Raw genomic sequence first — 16975 nt, 5'->3', positions numbered from 1 at the left:
ATATGCTTGGCCTATCTGTGCTGCAGATAATTTTGTGTGCTCAGTAGTCGATTTCTGGGTGTTGTGATGATACATCGTGTGATTTCTTTATTATTGTAATCTCTTCATACTACTGTATGTCCAGCAAAAATAGGGTGGTCGGACGAATATGTGCAATATGAATTGTCATGTATAATGGAATGTATGGTGTTCCACAGGGTTCAATTCTGGGGCTGTTTTCATTGCATCTGCTACCCCTGGGGTCCATCATAAAAAGACAGTGATGTTTTTTTTTTTAAGTGCTCTATAAATATATAAACTTTATAGAGTTGTGTTGTGTGATGGGAGTCAGTGTCCTCACTGCATGATTGCAATGCCAAGTTCAGCAAATCTAGTTTAGCAAAACTAAAGTTGCATGGAGATGCGGAATACAAGAGCACGACACTTTCTGATTTCAAGGTGAAGAGAGAGCCAGATTTGATGAAAAGGCTACTCTCCCATCTCACTGAATATGAAAAATAATATTTTTTATTTTTCAATAAGGAAGGGTTCAGGGAATATGCATAGGAAACTGAGGGGATTCGGTACATTCAACAAGGTTAAGAACCACTGCCAATTCCTTTTATAACAGTAAATATTAAGGGTGTCAAAAGAAAGATTCAGCGATATTACATCGTGCAATTCTTGCATCAATTCAAAATGTGCCCGAACCGATGTTTAAAAAGCTTTTTTTTTTATTTTTTTTATTTTTTTTTATTTTTATTTTTTTATGAAAATATAAAACTAAATGTCTTACTTAGGGTTAGGGTTCACACTAAGCATGGAACATTAAGCCTCAATATTTTTATTTCAATGCTGTTCAAACATGAAACAGATTGCAACCTGTTTGTTAAATACAGTGGCTCACAGTTTTAAGCCTAAAGTTTTAGATACATACATTTTCATATAAATCTTACAGTGTACATGTACAAGTTTACTGATTAGTATTTTCTAAATTTGAGTAACAATCAATTTATAGATTCATATCATGATTAATCGAATCGAATCGTGACCTATGAATCGTGACACGGATCAAATCACTAAGTACGAGGCAATTCACACCCCTAGTAAATATACAATTATGTTGAATTTGCGATTTTTTAAATTATTTTTTTTTTTACCTCCATTTATGCAGTGCTCACCGCAACGGCACCACTTTGTCTAGCAAAATCCTTGATGTTTACTCATATTGCAGCTTGTGTGCAGGTATATATGTTCTGGACTTAGATAGAGTGAATTCCATTTGAATGATGCACATTGATTGGAAGAAAAAAAAAAAAAAAAGCTTGTTCCCTACTGACAACGGTTGTTATGATTGTGGCGATGACTGAGCGAGGACAGCTGATGTACATGTGGATTGAAACTAAACAAGCTGATGGCTTTGCGACCTTTATAAGTCCGAAGTGACAGCAGTCACACTGACATGCAGAGTGACTGCTGTCGATCCAAGCAGACACTCCTTAGACGACAGTTGAAATAATACATACATTAAATTGAGTGCATTTTATTACATTATTGACACATTATGCCCCCTTACCCTGCAGTACATGCTCACTGTTGTCCAGATGTTTGCCACATGTGTTTGTGTGCCTAACACAAACGTGCCACTGCATCTCACAGCAGGTACACCGAGTAAATGCATGACTTGGCGTTCATGCTTGAGCTGCCCTGAGTCAGCGGTGGCGTCATATAAATTAAGCTGCACCTGCTCAAAAGAAATGATGCTTTATTGCGTCCTATTTCACCCCCGGCTGCTATTACTGAGGGTGGTTGTTTGTCAGCATTATTAGTTTTGTTTGTGTGACGCTGTGTGTTTGTTTGTTCAACAATATTAATGCATTTGTCTCAGTGGAGACTGACAGAGGAGCGAGGCTGGAGGAGGGACTGATATTGGTAGAAATAAGATGATTGGTCCTCAATGATGTCATTTTATGGACGGCAACAAAAGATCCACGTTATGCTTTATAATACTAAAAGGATCACACAACCGCGAGGTGAGGCTTTACACTCCCCTCTGTATAATATCTCAGAACTTTTGATTAATTAATTCATGTCCTATTGATAGACTTACTTTTTGTTTTTAAAGTAATGATATGCAGTGCTTACTTGTCTATTTATTACTTTTAATTACATTTGATTTGTTTCAAAGAATTACAGCGAGTGTTTCATGAAGACCCCCTCATCAAACTGTACAGTACAAACACAACCTTCATGCACTTTACTTAGTTACCACTTGGGGGCACAAATGAACAAGCAACTCTTTGAACCTCATTATTTATTAGCACATTACCACTGAGATGATGTCATTAACTTCAGACGCTGCACAACGCAGCATTTCCATTAAACATACTGTATAAACTGCAAATTTAATGGGCACATTATTTTTTTAAATTGTTAGTATGTTAATTATTTGTTCCTGGAATGCACCATTATACATATTTCTTACTAAGCATAGTTATGCAGATTGCAATTAGTAATTACCAAAGCTTCAACACATTCATTTTCACTGCACCACATTTTCGAAATTGTGTAAGGTCACACAAATTCTGTTAATCAGAAGACCTTGCCCCCTGCCCCCGAGAAAACTTGCTATGCAATGCTTGGAGGCTTTTTCATTTATTTCTTTTCAGTGGGGAGCGAGTGTGAGTCCCGTCCGCTTCCCGTCTGAACTTTAAACACTAACCTTCATAGCTCATCCAGATCCTGTTTGTCAGCGGAGCTTTTAATGTCCACATGTTCTCTCTGTTCCTGTAGCACACACTGTGCACCGCGGCAGCCATCTGCAGACCCTCTCTTGTGACTAATGGTCCTTTATTAACAGGCAGAGCAGACCTCAGCACAGCACAAAGCACACTGTATACAATTGTTTATTGTTGTGTATGAGTTGCCTTTGTGTGCTGAAGCATGATCACTCTTGTTAAATTGTGCCTCCAGTAAACAAATTAGGTGAAAATTGTATTAAAAAATAAGCAAGGATCTAATGTTTTATTATTGGGAATCAAGTTTCCTTTCCAAATCAACTGGCATCAAAGATTGGGGTATCGAGTAGAATTAGAGTTAATGACAAAAGAAAGGATAAAAATGAATTTTGCTGGGGTTTTTTTTTTTTCCCATGTTGGAGAATGTTGGAGAGAGGGGGAGAGATTGTGGAAAAAAGGAATCAACGCTTGGGGACATAGCTTCAATTCCTGCAATGCTCTTAGGCTCCAGTGATTCGCTCTGTGCATGCTGCCTATTTGCATAGCCACTCTCGCCTCTCGCTTCCTGGCTGGCTGCTGAGCACCCCCCCTCCTCCCCCCTGCTCCTCCCTTGCTCCTTGCCTTCCTCTCTCTCCCTGAGTCCTCCTGCGCACATCTTCTGGAACAACGCTGTTGATGCTGCCTGCAAGTGAGCGTGTGTTTCCTGCCCAGGGGTTTTTATGTATTTATTTTTTTCCCAGGTGCTACTGTTTCATTGAGAGCTCACATCTTTGGATGGAGAGCGACTGTGCTACCTGGCCAAAGCACAGGTGCACTAACAGCCGCGTAGCAGCACTCCGACACATGCAAAAGAGACTTGGATTTGCTTCCGTTGCTCTGGACGACCTTTGAGAGCACAGAATGAAGAAACTATGGGTTTTGCTTTTCTGAAGACATCCACTTTGCGCTGTGCTATTCAAGCTGGCTTATTCTTTCACTTACATCTTTTGGAATACAGACAGTTAGTTGCAAGATGTTACTAGATTTATGAGGAAAAAAGCAGATTCAAGAAGGGGATTCCCATCACTTTTTGAGTTTGTATTTCTTTAGATTATAAATGATGATACTTTATTTCACCTTCTCAAGCTGATACGGATTTCCTAACTTGACGCACACCAGCAAGAGGCGTTAATAACACAACCAACATTTTTGTAGTGTCCACTTTCTCCCCTGTGTGTGAGCTTGAGAATTTGTGAGGTGAGAACTATGGGCTTTAAAGATAACTGAAGTTCCATCTGTAATCTAAAGCCTCATCAAGCCACTCAGGAAAGATGCTGGTGGGATGGAGGACTCCCCTGGTACCCCTGGAAGAGCCCCTTCACCGAAGCCGGGCTTCCCTTGCCCACCTGGCCTTGTGGATCACTGCTTTGGCTCTGGGCTCTGTGGCAGGGTCAGAACCAGGCGCAGTGGAGAGTTTCCACCATGTTCAACTCTCCCAGGGGAACAAACGGCAACATATTGTGCCTATTGCTATCCACAGATACCCTGCGTCCCTACGGGCTGGGCACAGTGAGTATTTGGTTCATTTTTGACGAGTGTGTTGAAAGCATGCATCGACCGTATTTCATCTTTGCATTATTTCTAGCAATAGATTATGTGTGTGTGTATACATGCCTCATCAAGTTTAGGTCTATCCCTTCTTTGTCCTCTTCAGCAAAGTGCCCTGTGTGTCTCAATGACTGAGATTAGCCATATCCCTTTCTCCAGATGCTCCACTGTGTCCAGATTAGACAGGATTAGAACATTGTGGCTCTCCATGTTGCCCAAGGGTGTTTGAGACGGACGAGCATGTTGCCTCTAGCTCTGTAAGGTGTTAAGCCTCTTCTATGGGCCCAGCTTGAGTGCAGAGAAGACCTTTATATCCTCATGGGGCCACATTCATACTACATTAAGAGACCGGGATACTTGAGCAATACATGCCAAGGCACCAGCAAGTACCGGTGTGAAGATGATGTAATGCATAATCTATGCAGTGCTCCGCAGCCTTTTTTATACTACAGACATTTTTTAAGTACCGTATTTTCCGCACTATAAGGCTTACCTCATTATAAGGCGCACCTTCAATGAATGACATCTCAAAACTTTTTCCATATATAAGACGCTACAGGAGAGACTGGGGTTACATTATGCATCCATTAGATGGTGCTGCGCTAAAGGGAATGTCAACAAAACAGTCAGATAGGTCAGTCAAACTTTATTAATAGATTACAAACCAGCTTTCTGACAACTCCATTAACTCCGCAAATGAATAAACAGCTGTTTTATTATTTTCTCTGAGGTAAAGTATTAGTATTAGCTAGCGATCCAAGATGGTGGGATCATCTGCGTATGCGCGTCACCGATCGTGCAGGGTCACCGATAGCGTCTTGACAGCGAGACCTGTTGCGGCTCAATAATGATCCATATATAAGGCGCACTGGATTATAAGGCGCATGGTCAGCTTTTGAAAAAATTGAAGGCTTTTAGTTGTGCCTTATAGTCGTGAAAATACGGTAAGACACATTTTCTGTTCATGCACAAATTAAACATACAAAATGCAGAGTGAATACAACTCACCGCACAGGAGAATTCATGAGAGTTTTGAAATAATACAATGAGAACTAATGGACACATTTAGAAGGTATTATTATGATGTCATGAGCGAATACGGACACCACGTGTCATTATCGGACAGATACCTAGCCTTATTTCAAGGTATCGAAACTTGGGACAGTATCAGCTGCCCTCTTGTGGCCGCTTTTATGATCAGATGTTATAAATTAGTAGAACAGAAAATGGCCATTAATATTTCACCGACAGTGTTTGGTAACTTTTTAGAATACTTCATCAGAATGGCCAAAGACACCGATGCAATAGTGATAAAACAACCCATGTTGACAATACAGTGGATATTAAAAAAACACAAAAAAAGTCGACACAGCCCTGTTAAAGTTTCTGGTGCTATGAAAAAATAAGACCGAGACAAATAATTTCAAAACTTGTTCCACCATAAATGTTTATTTTTAAAACTTTATTTATTTATGCAGGTAACTGAGAACTGAGAACAGATTCTCAATGCTAATGCGGAACTGGAGGCAGACAGCAGAGAAAAACAAAATGTGACCTATAACCTGTACAATCCAATTGAAAAAAGAAATGAATATTTTTGAGAAAACAAACAACCAAATAATATAATGCGGTTGTACAAGTGTGCACATCTTTGTACAAATGGCTTGTTGCTGTGTTCAGATTAGCCAGTCACATTCAAACTCACATTAAGTGGGAGTCAGCAAACACCTGCTACAATGTAAAGTGCTTTTGATTAACCCCAAATAAATTCCAGATGTTCTAGTAAGCTTTTCATGGCATTGTCATACTTTCGAGCAGTTCCCTGATGGTTTTGTGCTAACGCTGTAGTAAAAACAGCCCCAATGCATGTTTTTGCCATCACCATGCTTAAGGTTCTGGTTCCTCCTGTGCTTTTGCAGGTTGTCTCTGGGTATTTTGGCTTCCTCCCACATTCCAAAAACATACATGTTTGGTTAACTCAGTCACCCAAAGTCAGCTGGAATAGACTCCTGACCCTAAAATGGACAAGCAGTATAGAAAAGACATGGCCAGATATGTTTTAAATGTACTCTCTGTGGGCCGGAACAGACTGATCCATGGTACCAATCCACAGTCTGGCTGTTTGGGTACTGCTGCTCTAATGCTTGTTTCTCGATAAGGAAATAATCTGCAACTGATAAGAGCAGCACAAGCGATGGTCCTTTGAGAGTGTGTTATCGGACATTGGACTTGATAAAAAGCAAGGTGCTGTACAGTACCATATGCAGAGCCCCTCATCATTTTAAATGTGACAGGGTGTTTACTGGCTGTGACTGACCAGTAGCTGTAGATAACTCCCAGCTTTCCCCAAAGATCCTGAGGGCATATTTCATGACCTAATATTCAAGAATCTCCTCTGAGCCGTTATTAAGAGTTTACGAAGGCACCGAGTGAAGATAAGCTCTCTCAGTAATGTGATTACATTTTAGGTCGAGCAGCATGTGGAGGGGGTACATAAAAACAAAATGGAAGCCATGTTAATCAACATGGTACCTGACTGGAGGATAAAGCCTGCTGTTGTCTTTGCTGTGATGCAAATTACTTCAGTTTCATGGGGTTTGTCTTCTCTCGGGGGTGTCTGTTTACTGCTGCAATTAACTAGTAACTGTTATTTTGTTTATATTCTGAATTCCTGTGTAGCTCCATGATTTTGAGTGTTTTTTTTTCTTCATGTACTGTAACTCCAGCTAGAATTTAATTATAGAAAAATGGATATGACGTGTTATTATAGGGAAGTTAACCCATCCCTAATGTAATTAATAAATACGTCTGCCCAATGTGCCTGCAGGTTTTGAAAATTTAACATAAATATGTCCATTCCTGTGTGAAGACTTTTATTCATCTAAAATAGTGGTGTCCAAACTGCGGCCTGGGGGCCATTTGCGGTCCGCCCTCCATTTTTCAGTGGCTCGTGGCATATAATAAAAATGACCCACAAAGCTAGTTCAAAAAAAATGGAGGTGGACAGAATGAGAATGGAAGGTTTTTGAAAAAAAAAATAGGTGCCATGTCTTCTAATAAATTGGTTAATATACTGTAGAGCTTAGATACAAATAAACCCTTTTTGACTAAAATAGCACAAGATTCAGTGGGAGCTAATGAGCTTAGCAAAACCACTGATTGAGCATATTCCTGCAAATTTGTTTCCATGTATTGTTTTAAGTCAGTTGTAAATGTCACAACTATCATTCAGTCAAATTACAGACAATTCTGTGATGTCACTACCGGTATATTGCAGAATAACAGCTAAAGTGAGAGTGAATGAAAACTTTAGAAGTAAGAAATAAGAAGTTTGAGTCTTGGGAGAAGGAAAAATTCGAGTGAGATGGAAGAAGAGACAAGGGAGGATCTGTGATGTTGCTGTACTTGCCGGTACAGTATGTTGTAGGCTTGTATAATATAATTACTCCCATGCCTCCGATTGTGTGGAGATGACAGTATCTGTGCTTCTGTGAGGCAGTGTTGATGATAGCTGTGCTGATAAGGATCTGAGTACATGTTACTGTAATCTAAAGGGAGCCTAGGTGGTTATTGACCCATGGATAAGAGACTGAAGGCCACACTTAGAGTATATTCTTGTTTCTCTATGATGGACAGCAATTCCCTCTACTATTGGACATGGGTTTCAACTCTTTAACCTACTTGCATCCGACGGTATGTAGTGTGCTGCCACTCATCTCCTCTTTGCTACCCCCCAGTTCCCACCCCCCTCTCATCTTCATCTTTTCCTTCCTAAGCCACCTTCAACTCCCCAGTTGGTGTGCAGAGCCCATCCAAGCAGACTGAGTGGGCAGTGTTTTTGCACCCGCAGTGGTCTGTGTGGTTCCAGCGGTGACCATAGATGGCAGGGAGGGAAATGAGACCTGACTGTGCGTGTGGTGAGCAGGGGAGGTTCAGCTGAGTAATGTGTCCGGTTTCAGATGAGAGACTTGGGAGATGAGAGCGTCAACGAGAGAGAAAAAGACCCCCTCCATTCGGACTCAAGGGGATGTGTGCCCCCTACATGCATGGGTCCTGCCTGAGTTTGAGTCAGAGAGTTCTTTACCCACGCATCGTGAATCATCAGGAACGTGTATTGTGCCCTCTGACATCCTGTCAATCTGTTTACACCTCTGGCTCATGTCTTTGAAGGTAAAGCAATCCATAATACAAAAATATAACTTGCTTAGCAATGTGCAAGGGATGAATCGTAATACTTTTTACACTAATTAATTTGATTTGAATACTGAATTTTGAAGGGAATGATTGGTGTCATGACACAGTTGCACTCAGGTGGTTGCTTCATATTTATTGGTTAATCAGTATAAGCATCACAACTTCAGTCCTTAAAATAATATGAATGACAAGATGTGTTATAGATTAGTGCTACACTCCAATATGAAGTGCTCAAGAAAAATGTTTTCAAATCTTTGCTGTCATGAGGCAGAAAACACATGCGCATTCACTTCCCACTTAGCTCACACTGACTGACTGTAAAAAAAAGAAAAATTGATCAACACATGCAGAGACCGCCTCTCAGCAAATTGCAACTTCGTAATAGTCTCAAATTCAGATGACAGCATGTGAACTGAATGGCTGCCCTCTGCACAAATAGTCGGCTTCAGGATGGGGATTGTCGTAACTCTCATTTCTTTGCAATTTACAATTGCTCACCTGCAGCCGAGTGACTGGCCCTTAATCCACTCTAATAGGATTGTGTGGGATTTAAGCAACCTCATTGCTCCTTCCATCTCTTCGAGCCTCCGGTCTGCTGGGAATGACTGATAAAAAAAAAGAAAAAAAAAGTGTGTTTGCTGAACACCAAGGTGCACGCTAATATTAGCATACACTGAGCAACACGGTGTAGGAATACAATGCAAGCCCACACACATTTGTTGACTTCTTGTTGTTTTCTATTTATTTGTTGGCAGATGCGTGGTATCTGTGTGTGGTAAATATTGGGAAGGCACATGATCCCTGTGTTTAAATATAGCCATGAATATAAACAATGCAGTTTTGGTGACTGATGATAAATGTGCAAAGTACAACAATTTTTTTAAATGAATAGTTATGCAATGAAAACACACTACGAATTACCACCAGAATCATGAACATGTCACTTCTCAACTCAGCTGTATGTGTAAATGTAATTATAGGGATGTTCGATACCATTATGAGTACTCAACTCTTGAGTAGTCACTGATACCAAGTACTGATACCACTAGTTATCGCTTTTGGCACACAACATTTCTCCCAAAAAACAGTGACCTTTTTATTTTATTTTATTTATTTATTTATTTTTTAAAGAAAGACCTGATAATTTTCCCTTAAAATCACATAAAAGTAATGGCAATTTTCTATCCTTCTAATTTCTAGTTCCTGATCGGACAATGGGCACAAGCGAGCAACCAGTTTGGCCGTCGTTGCGAGTGCCAATACCTTGAAATAAGGCTGGGTTTCGGGCCAATGCGGATACCTGGCATCGCTACTCGCCTATCATTAGTAATAATGTTTTGTTCGTGTGTAGTTAATGCAACAATTGGTAACATGATAATACAACATGCTACCACAAATGTTGGTATTTTACATTGAATTCAGCAGCATTTATAGTTCAATGACTAATTTGGCCAGTAAGCATTTCTCTTTTAAACCAAAAAAATATACATTTATTACATTATTTTCAACATTAATCTCAAAACATTACACTGAATATCCATTATTGTTGTCACTTACAAAAGGAAGTCAACCCAAAATTTTTATTTACAAAAATATGTTCTCTGCAGCCCCACTAATTTAAACACAGCTGACTAATATCGCGTTTGTGGAATATGACACAAACAGTAAAAGCTACCCGTTTCATCAGTCTCAGGGGACAGCCATTTTGCCACTTGCTGTCGACTGAAAATTACATCAAAGTAGTGACCAATCATGGCTCACCTGTTTTCTGAGTTTGGTCATGTGATGTTAGCAAACTGAGCCGTGATTGGTCATTCCCTGGGCCCTGAGCAACTGTGATGTCATTTTCAATGGACAGCAAGTGGCAAAATGGCCGCCCAATGAAATAGATAAAAACGTTAATCAAAATGTCTTGTTTATACGGAGCCCCTCTGGTGTCAGGGTCGGACTTTTTCTTTTTTTTTTCTGCTAATCTGTACCCACAGTTTAGCAATCTGTACCCACAGTTTAGTAAACCGTACCCACGGTTTCGCTATTCTGTGGCGTTATGTAATACGCATGCGCACGCAACGTTCGAGTGGTTGCTTGAAAGCAGTATTAGCAGCGAATGGCTGCTTCTTTTCATCAAACTGTAGACTTATGTATTCAGTTGATGTGTAATGTTGCGCTTGTGCCACTGTGAGGCGCTCAAACACTTTTCTTCTTTCTTTCTTTTACTTCCGTGTTAAGCCTGACGGCTGGTGAAATGCTGACGTGTTTTGTTGTGCTCCGCAATTAATACGCCATACTTGGCTATAGAAACTTCATCTTTCCGTCATCCATTCATCCGAATGCATCGTTAAGCTGCCAAAACTAGTCTACAGTTTAAGATAGGGGTGTCAAACTCATGTGAGCTCAGGGGCCGCATGGAGGAAAATATATTATCAAGTGGGCTGCATCGGGAAAATAACGGTATATAACTTAAAAACGATTGCCGTCATTTATACATAGATTTTTGTGGACCAGCACTAAATTACGGAGCTCAACTGTAATCATATTGTTCCGAAAAATAACTCAAATGCAAATCCAACACCGGACCAGAACTCGTCTCACAGAACACTGTCAAGCGTAAGTCAGTGCTGATCGCACACACTGGAGGTGAGGATGAAATAGAGATTCATGCCAAAAAATCCGAACTATCTCTTTAAGTTATGCAGCTAATTAAATGATATCTCCCTGCTGTTTGAGACTAAGAAGCAATAAGCAAAGCTGATGTCAAATCCTGCAATTAAGGCCAAGGCATGTTTGGTATCTCTTGGGCATGGCTTACAAAAGGAGTAAACATTTAAAATGAAGCAGTGCCAAGCGAGGATGACATGAAATTCTACATGAGCAAGTGGGGTTTGTGCCTTAAAGAGACTATTTATAAACTGTACTGATTATAATGAATAGATTTCGGAGGTGGTGTTTATGCTCTACTTTTGAGCTTTTAGGTCCCCTAATTGTTCTTTGTGAATTCTACTACTGCATGTGGGGGGTTGTTTTAACAGGATAGGAGCAAGATGGTACAATATTTCTGGCTTTTCCGAATCAAGGGTGCATTTCTTTCTTTAAAGTGCAGTTGCCCCTTGTGATCTTCTAGCATCTTCTTTGTGTGCACTGTATTCACGCAGACGCAGGTTGGGCTGCACATGGTGCACAAGCAGTGAGATGAGTCTCATATTAGAGCCCTGGCCTTGGACTCTCTTCTCTGTCTCACTTCCAGTGTCTAATTATCCCTTACACTTTTTTCACTAACGGGAACTGCACACTTGCACCGCATCTGCTTGCTCTCTATAAAGAAGATAGCAGAGATGTTTAGGATGTTTGGTTCATGCTCGTGCACAGGCTCACTGGACCCAAATAATGATGACACTAATGTCTCATGGCACACGATTCTCCATAGAGGCTTTTTTTTTTTTTTTTTTTTTTTAAGCAGGGAAATGATGCTTCATTTTCTCTCAGTCTATTTTTTGATGTGTGCAAATTAAACACTGGATGCAGAAAAATCTAATCAAGGTTTGCTGGCGAACGAGAGAGGCTGATCCGAGCCGAGTGAAAGGGCGCATTGTGTATTAGCTGCGAACGAGGCAAGGTGATGATGAGAGAGTAAATTAGAAGCTGTCGATACTGTGGGACACCTCTATGAGCGCCAAAGCGGTTGGCCGGGATGCCAGATATGCAGCTGGTCGGTGCGACAAAGGGCCCGTTGGGTTTAGCGCTCCGTTAGGACACTGGGTCTTGTCAGCTCAGGCTGGATGGGCCATTCTGCTCCACAAGGCAGGGGCTCATGTTTCACTTTGGGCTTAGGGGAAGTGAGCATGGCAGCGGAGGGGGCAGACTGCTTCAAGGGACACTGGTCGACTGAGCACTCATGGCACAATGTTAGCAGCCCAGGGGCGAACTGCATTATCCTCAGCCTTGAATTGATGGGCCCTTACCATGAAGAGCATGATGAGGTGGTCAGTATGGCTACCCCGAGGCCGCTTTGTGCGAGGGTAACGCTTATCTCAGCACAGCAGTGTGAGGATAAATGACAGATGTGTAACGCAACTGTATTGTACTGAACATTTCACCGTATTAGGTAGTGATCTTTGATACCATTTTTTTTTTCAGACTGATACAAGTATGAATAATTAACTCTTGAGTAGTCAACGATCCCAAGTACCGATAGTACTTTTGATACATAAAATTTCCCACCCAAAAAACAATGGGGCCTATTCACTAAAGCAGTGCTTCTCAAAAGTGGGGCGGGAACCCCCAGGGGGGCGCGAGGCTCCATCAAGTGGGGCACATTTGACCTTGGGGAACATGCTTTTTTATTTTATTTTTTTAAATTTTTTTACATTTTTTTTTACTGTTCTAGGATAAAGTGCAATTGCACCTCCACTACGTTAGGGGGCAGTGGCGCTCATTATTGGCAGAGTGTGCGCAGGGAGCATTCACTCGGTGGTGTAGGGGTTTTGTTTGCACTGAGCATGCGCGCTTTCCACACAGCAAAAAATAAATAAATAAATAAATAAATTAAAAAAAATCAGCACAAATGATTTTATATTTTTGTTTTGCAGGTTAAAGTTTTTTTGTTTTTTTTTTGTTTTGTTTTTCTTGTGCTCCTGAGTTAATGTTGGTGATCAGTTTGAATGCATTATTATTTATTGATTTTATGTAATTTAATTTTTCCGTATCATATGGTTTGACATGGTCAGTCAAAAAAATGTTTATAGTTTAATTAAGGATTTAATTTTATTTTTGAATTTCAGATGCACTTTAAATCTTTTCTGTTACAGTTAATAAAGCTATTCTTTGTTGTAAGTTGGTCCATATTAACATAACTTTTAATTCCTGATTGTCAAATGACTAGGGTATTGGTCGAATGACTAGGGTATTGGCCGCCATTGCAAGTACAGCTACTTGAAATAAAACCGGGTATCGGTCCGATACTACTACCTGGTGTCGGTCAAAATTAGTTTGATGTCTAAATAAGTCCATCACGGCATAAGCTGTGGTGATTTGGGCAACATCATACATACATACATACATACATACATACATACATACATACATACATACATACATACATACATACATACACACACATACATGCATACATACATACATACATACATACATACATACATACATACATACATACATACATACATACATACATACATACATACATACATACACACACATACATGCATACATACATACATACATACATACATACATACATACATACATACATACATACATACATACATACATACATATATATTTCAAGGGGTCTGAATCCGATGCCATGATTGGCCGATCTCTTGTGACAGTTTTACAATCAGGAACTAATTATAAGTTAGAAGAACAGAAACTTGCCATTAATCTCGTCCAATTGAGGAAAAATGCTATATTGCTATATATAGTGCTCGGCATAAATGAGTACACCCCAACAGCTTTGTAGAACACCATTAGTTCCCTTTCAGAATCAAGATTTTCTATATGATACTATACTGCAAAGTACTCACACAAATGTGGATCATTGATCTGAAACAAGATTTGTTAATTAGTACACACAAAAAATAGTTTTTTAAACTAATTTGTTCAAGATCATTTTACACAAATAAGTAGACCCCAAGAAAAAGACTTTTTAATTCCAGGCCTAGCAAACATGGAGGTCATAGAAAATACTAGATGTAGTAGTTTTTGTTGTGGGGTGTATTAATTTTTTGTATTAGTTATTTTCATTAAATCTATGCATTGTATTATCAACCTTACTTTGTTGCGAGTTAAGCGCATATTCTACAGAAAACATTTTGTCAAAGTTTTGGAAATTGTTCTTATGATCATTGAGACATTTTTTGAAGTGGGTGTACTCATATATTCTGAGCAGTGTATAGCTCTTTCTTTAAAATGATCTGTCATTGTTTTTTTGGGGGAAATTTTATATATTAGTGCTAGTGGTATCAGCACTTGGTATTGGTATCGGTTACAAATCAAGAGTTGAGTATGCATACTTGGAACTGTATGAAAAAAAAAGTGGTATCTGTAGACATCCCTAAAATTTAGTCTGATTCTCATAAAAAAAAAAAAAAATCCACATCATTCTTATACTCCGTACAGCGTAGCCAACCCAGTTCAAAGTAGTCATTGTCTTGATTTTTGCTCTTAACCCTAAATGAAGGTGATTCAGGTCTATTAAAGGAAAAACAAAAAATAAAAACAATTCCAACTTGGTCTGCTGGGGTAGCTCTTCTATTTAATTGCTGTCAAAAAGACTAGACAGCATAACATTTCTGTTTCTTTCTGACCCTTCACAAAACTACTGTACTGTACTTTCTAATTGGCTTGTTTTTAATCACAGGACTTCATTACTTTGTCTCTTCACTTTGGATGTGCTCACTTGACTCTGCTTATGCCTTGAGCTTTGACTCCCTTTATTACGTTTGTTGCCCTGTAATTCTGGAGCTGGCATCTTATAGACTTTAATAAGGGTGACCAATCAAAGGCAGCAAGCAGCAATGCCCCACATTTTGTCTCCACTTAATTTAATTACATCAATTTCGCCCAGCCAAGAGTGAGACAGAGAAGGAGGAGATTAATCCGTATCGGCTTATGAAGGCAGGTTGGGCACTGTCCGAAATGCTGCGCGGGGATTGCCTAGATGAAGGAGGGCTTAAGGCTCGTAGATCAATGGATACAGTGCAAACAATACTGAGGAACTGTGCTAATTAGAATGTTTACCAAGTCCTGTCAGGGTGACTTTAACTTTTGTGTATATTCTAAGTCATGTTTTTTTAAAGTAAAACACAAATAAACATCTCATCCAGTGTACATTAAAATGTCCAAATACTGCAATGAGAACGCTTGACGGAACTAAGCAAGTGGGCAATATGCCTTTCCTCACAGGGTTCTTCTGTGCCCCGCCATGTTGTGGTTTGCGTATGTGTCCGTGGGTACGATCATGGGGATATGGGGCGGGAAGGGTGGCTTTTTCTTTTTATTGTATTATGGATGTTTTAATTGTTCAGAACTTTGAGTTGCATTTGAATGTATGAAAGGTGCTATATAAATAAAGTTTCATTTGATTTGCTTTGATATATTAGTACAGTAATGGGGTACTTTCATGACAGAAGAGCAGCAGGTAGGTCACAGCTAAAACACTCAATGCTGCACAAAAATTAAAAGATTGCAGTCATGGACTAGCATGTGCTAAAATAGAGTTCAAATATTATGAGAAAAAGATTCTCAAGAACAGACCCAAATGTCCATGCTAATTGTTGTCTTGATATACAAAAACACTGGCATTTTATTTCTGCCAACTATTTAAAAATTCTGTATTAAATGCATCAGATGTTACAAATTGACGCCAGGAAATTTCACACAAACAAATAGACCACATCAATGAAAGCAGGTGGCAAAAAACTGGTGCTAATGCCAAATATAACAGAAGAGCCAACGTTCATGCAGGAAATATTATCTTTCCTCAATGAAGTGTTAGTTCTGTTGGCTGTGTTGTACAGTATAAATGCCAAAATATCAAGACATAAGCTAGTGCAAGGTAAGCAAGCTGCCTGTCCCCTAGACATACAGTAGGAGCACTTGTGTGTTGCAAAGTTCTTTCTGCTGACTACAAAGAGAATCACTTTAACTTCTGCCCCCTGGTAAAGATGTAACGGGGAGATTTATCACTTGAAATAAAGAAAACAGGAGTAAATAAGTAAAGCTGAGTGTGCAATACTGTAAGTACAGTAATAGGTTATTGTAATAGCAGAATGGGATGAGGTAAAGAGAGTGGCTAAAACACTCAATGCTGCACATTTAGCAAGATTGCTATGATTTACAATATGGACTAGAGTGTGCTAAAGGCCCTGAATGTTGCCTTGTTTTGTTTATTTAATTATTTGTTGTTGTTTTTTTGTTTTTTTGTGTGTTTTTTTTGGGTTTTTTTTTTTTTTTTGCTTTGAGACCATGACAGTGTATTATACTATAACTACCTCATTTGCCTAAGCTGATCGCATGTCACTATAGACGAGTCCATTCATTTTGTAAAATTACCGTATTTTCAGCACTATAAGGCACACCGCATTATAAGGCGCACCTTCAACGAATGACATATTTTAAAAACTTTTTCCATATGCTGTATAAGGCGCACCGCATTATAAGGCGCGCCTTCAATGATTGACAAACTTTTTCCCATATATAAGGCTCTACAGTAGAGGCTGGGGTTACGTTACGCATCCATTAGATGGTGCTGCGCTAAAGGGAATGTCAACAAAACAGTCAGATAGGTCAGTCAAACTTTATTAATAGATTACAAACCAGCTTTCTGACAACTCCATTCACTCCCAAAATGAATAAACAGCTGTTTTATTATTTTCTCTGAGGTAAAGTATTAGTATTAGCTAGCGATCCAAGATGGCGGGATCATCTGCGCATGCGCGTCACCGATCGTGCAGGGTCAC

At 39.6% G+C, this 16975-nt stretch overlaps 1 protein-coding gene across 29 annotated transcripts in view; it reads left to right on the top strand.

Annotated features, from left to right (window-relative positions):
- LOC144001554 (neurexin-1a-like) overlaps positions 1 to 16975 on the top strand; it is a 235382-nt gene that overhangs the window by 140115 nt on the left and 78292 nt on the right. For 4 of the 29 annotated variants that reach the window (XM_077496004.1, XM_077496002.1, XM_077496001.1 and 1 more), the window contains exon 1: positions 3628 to 4265. The exons of the other annotated variants lie outside the window; for them this stretch is intronic. In XM_077496004.1, the coding sequence (XP_077352130.1) occupies positions 4028 to 4265 (238 nt within the window). In that variant the 5' untranslated portion in view covers positions 3628 to 4027. Of the gene's footprint in view, positions 1 to 3627; positions 4266 to 16975 lie in introns of those variants that run through there. 29 annotated transcript variants of the gene reach the window in all.

The sequence above is a fragment of the Festucalex cinctus genome, chromosome 14, assembly GCF_051991245.1.
Source record: "Festucalex cinctus isolate MCC-2025b chromosome 14, RoL_Fcin_1.0, whole genome shotgun sequence".
Lineage (NCBI taxonomy): Eukaryota > Metazoa > Chordata > Actinopteri > Syngnathiformes > Syngnathidae > Festucalex > Festucalex cinctus.
The sequence above is the reverse complement of the archived record's forward strand: the minus strand, read 5'-3'. Positions and strand labels throughout refer to the sequence as shown.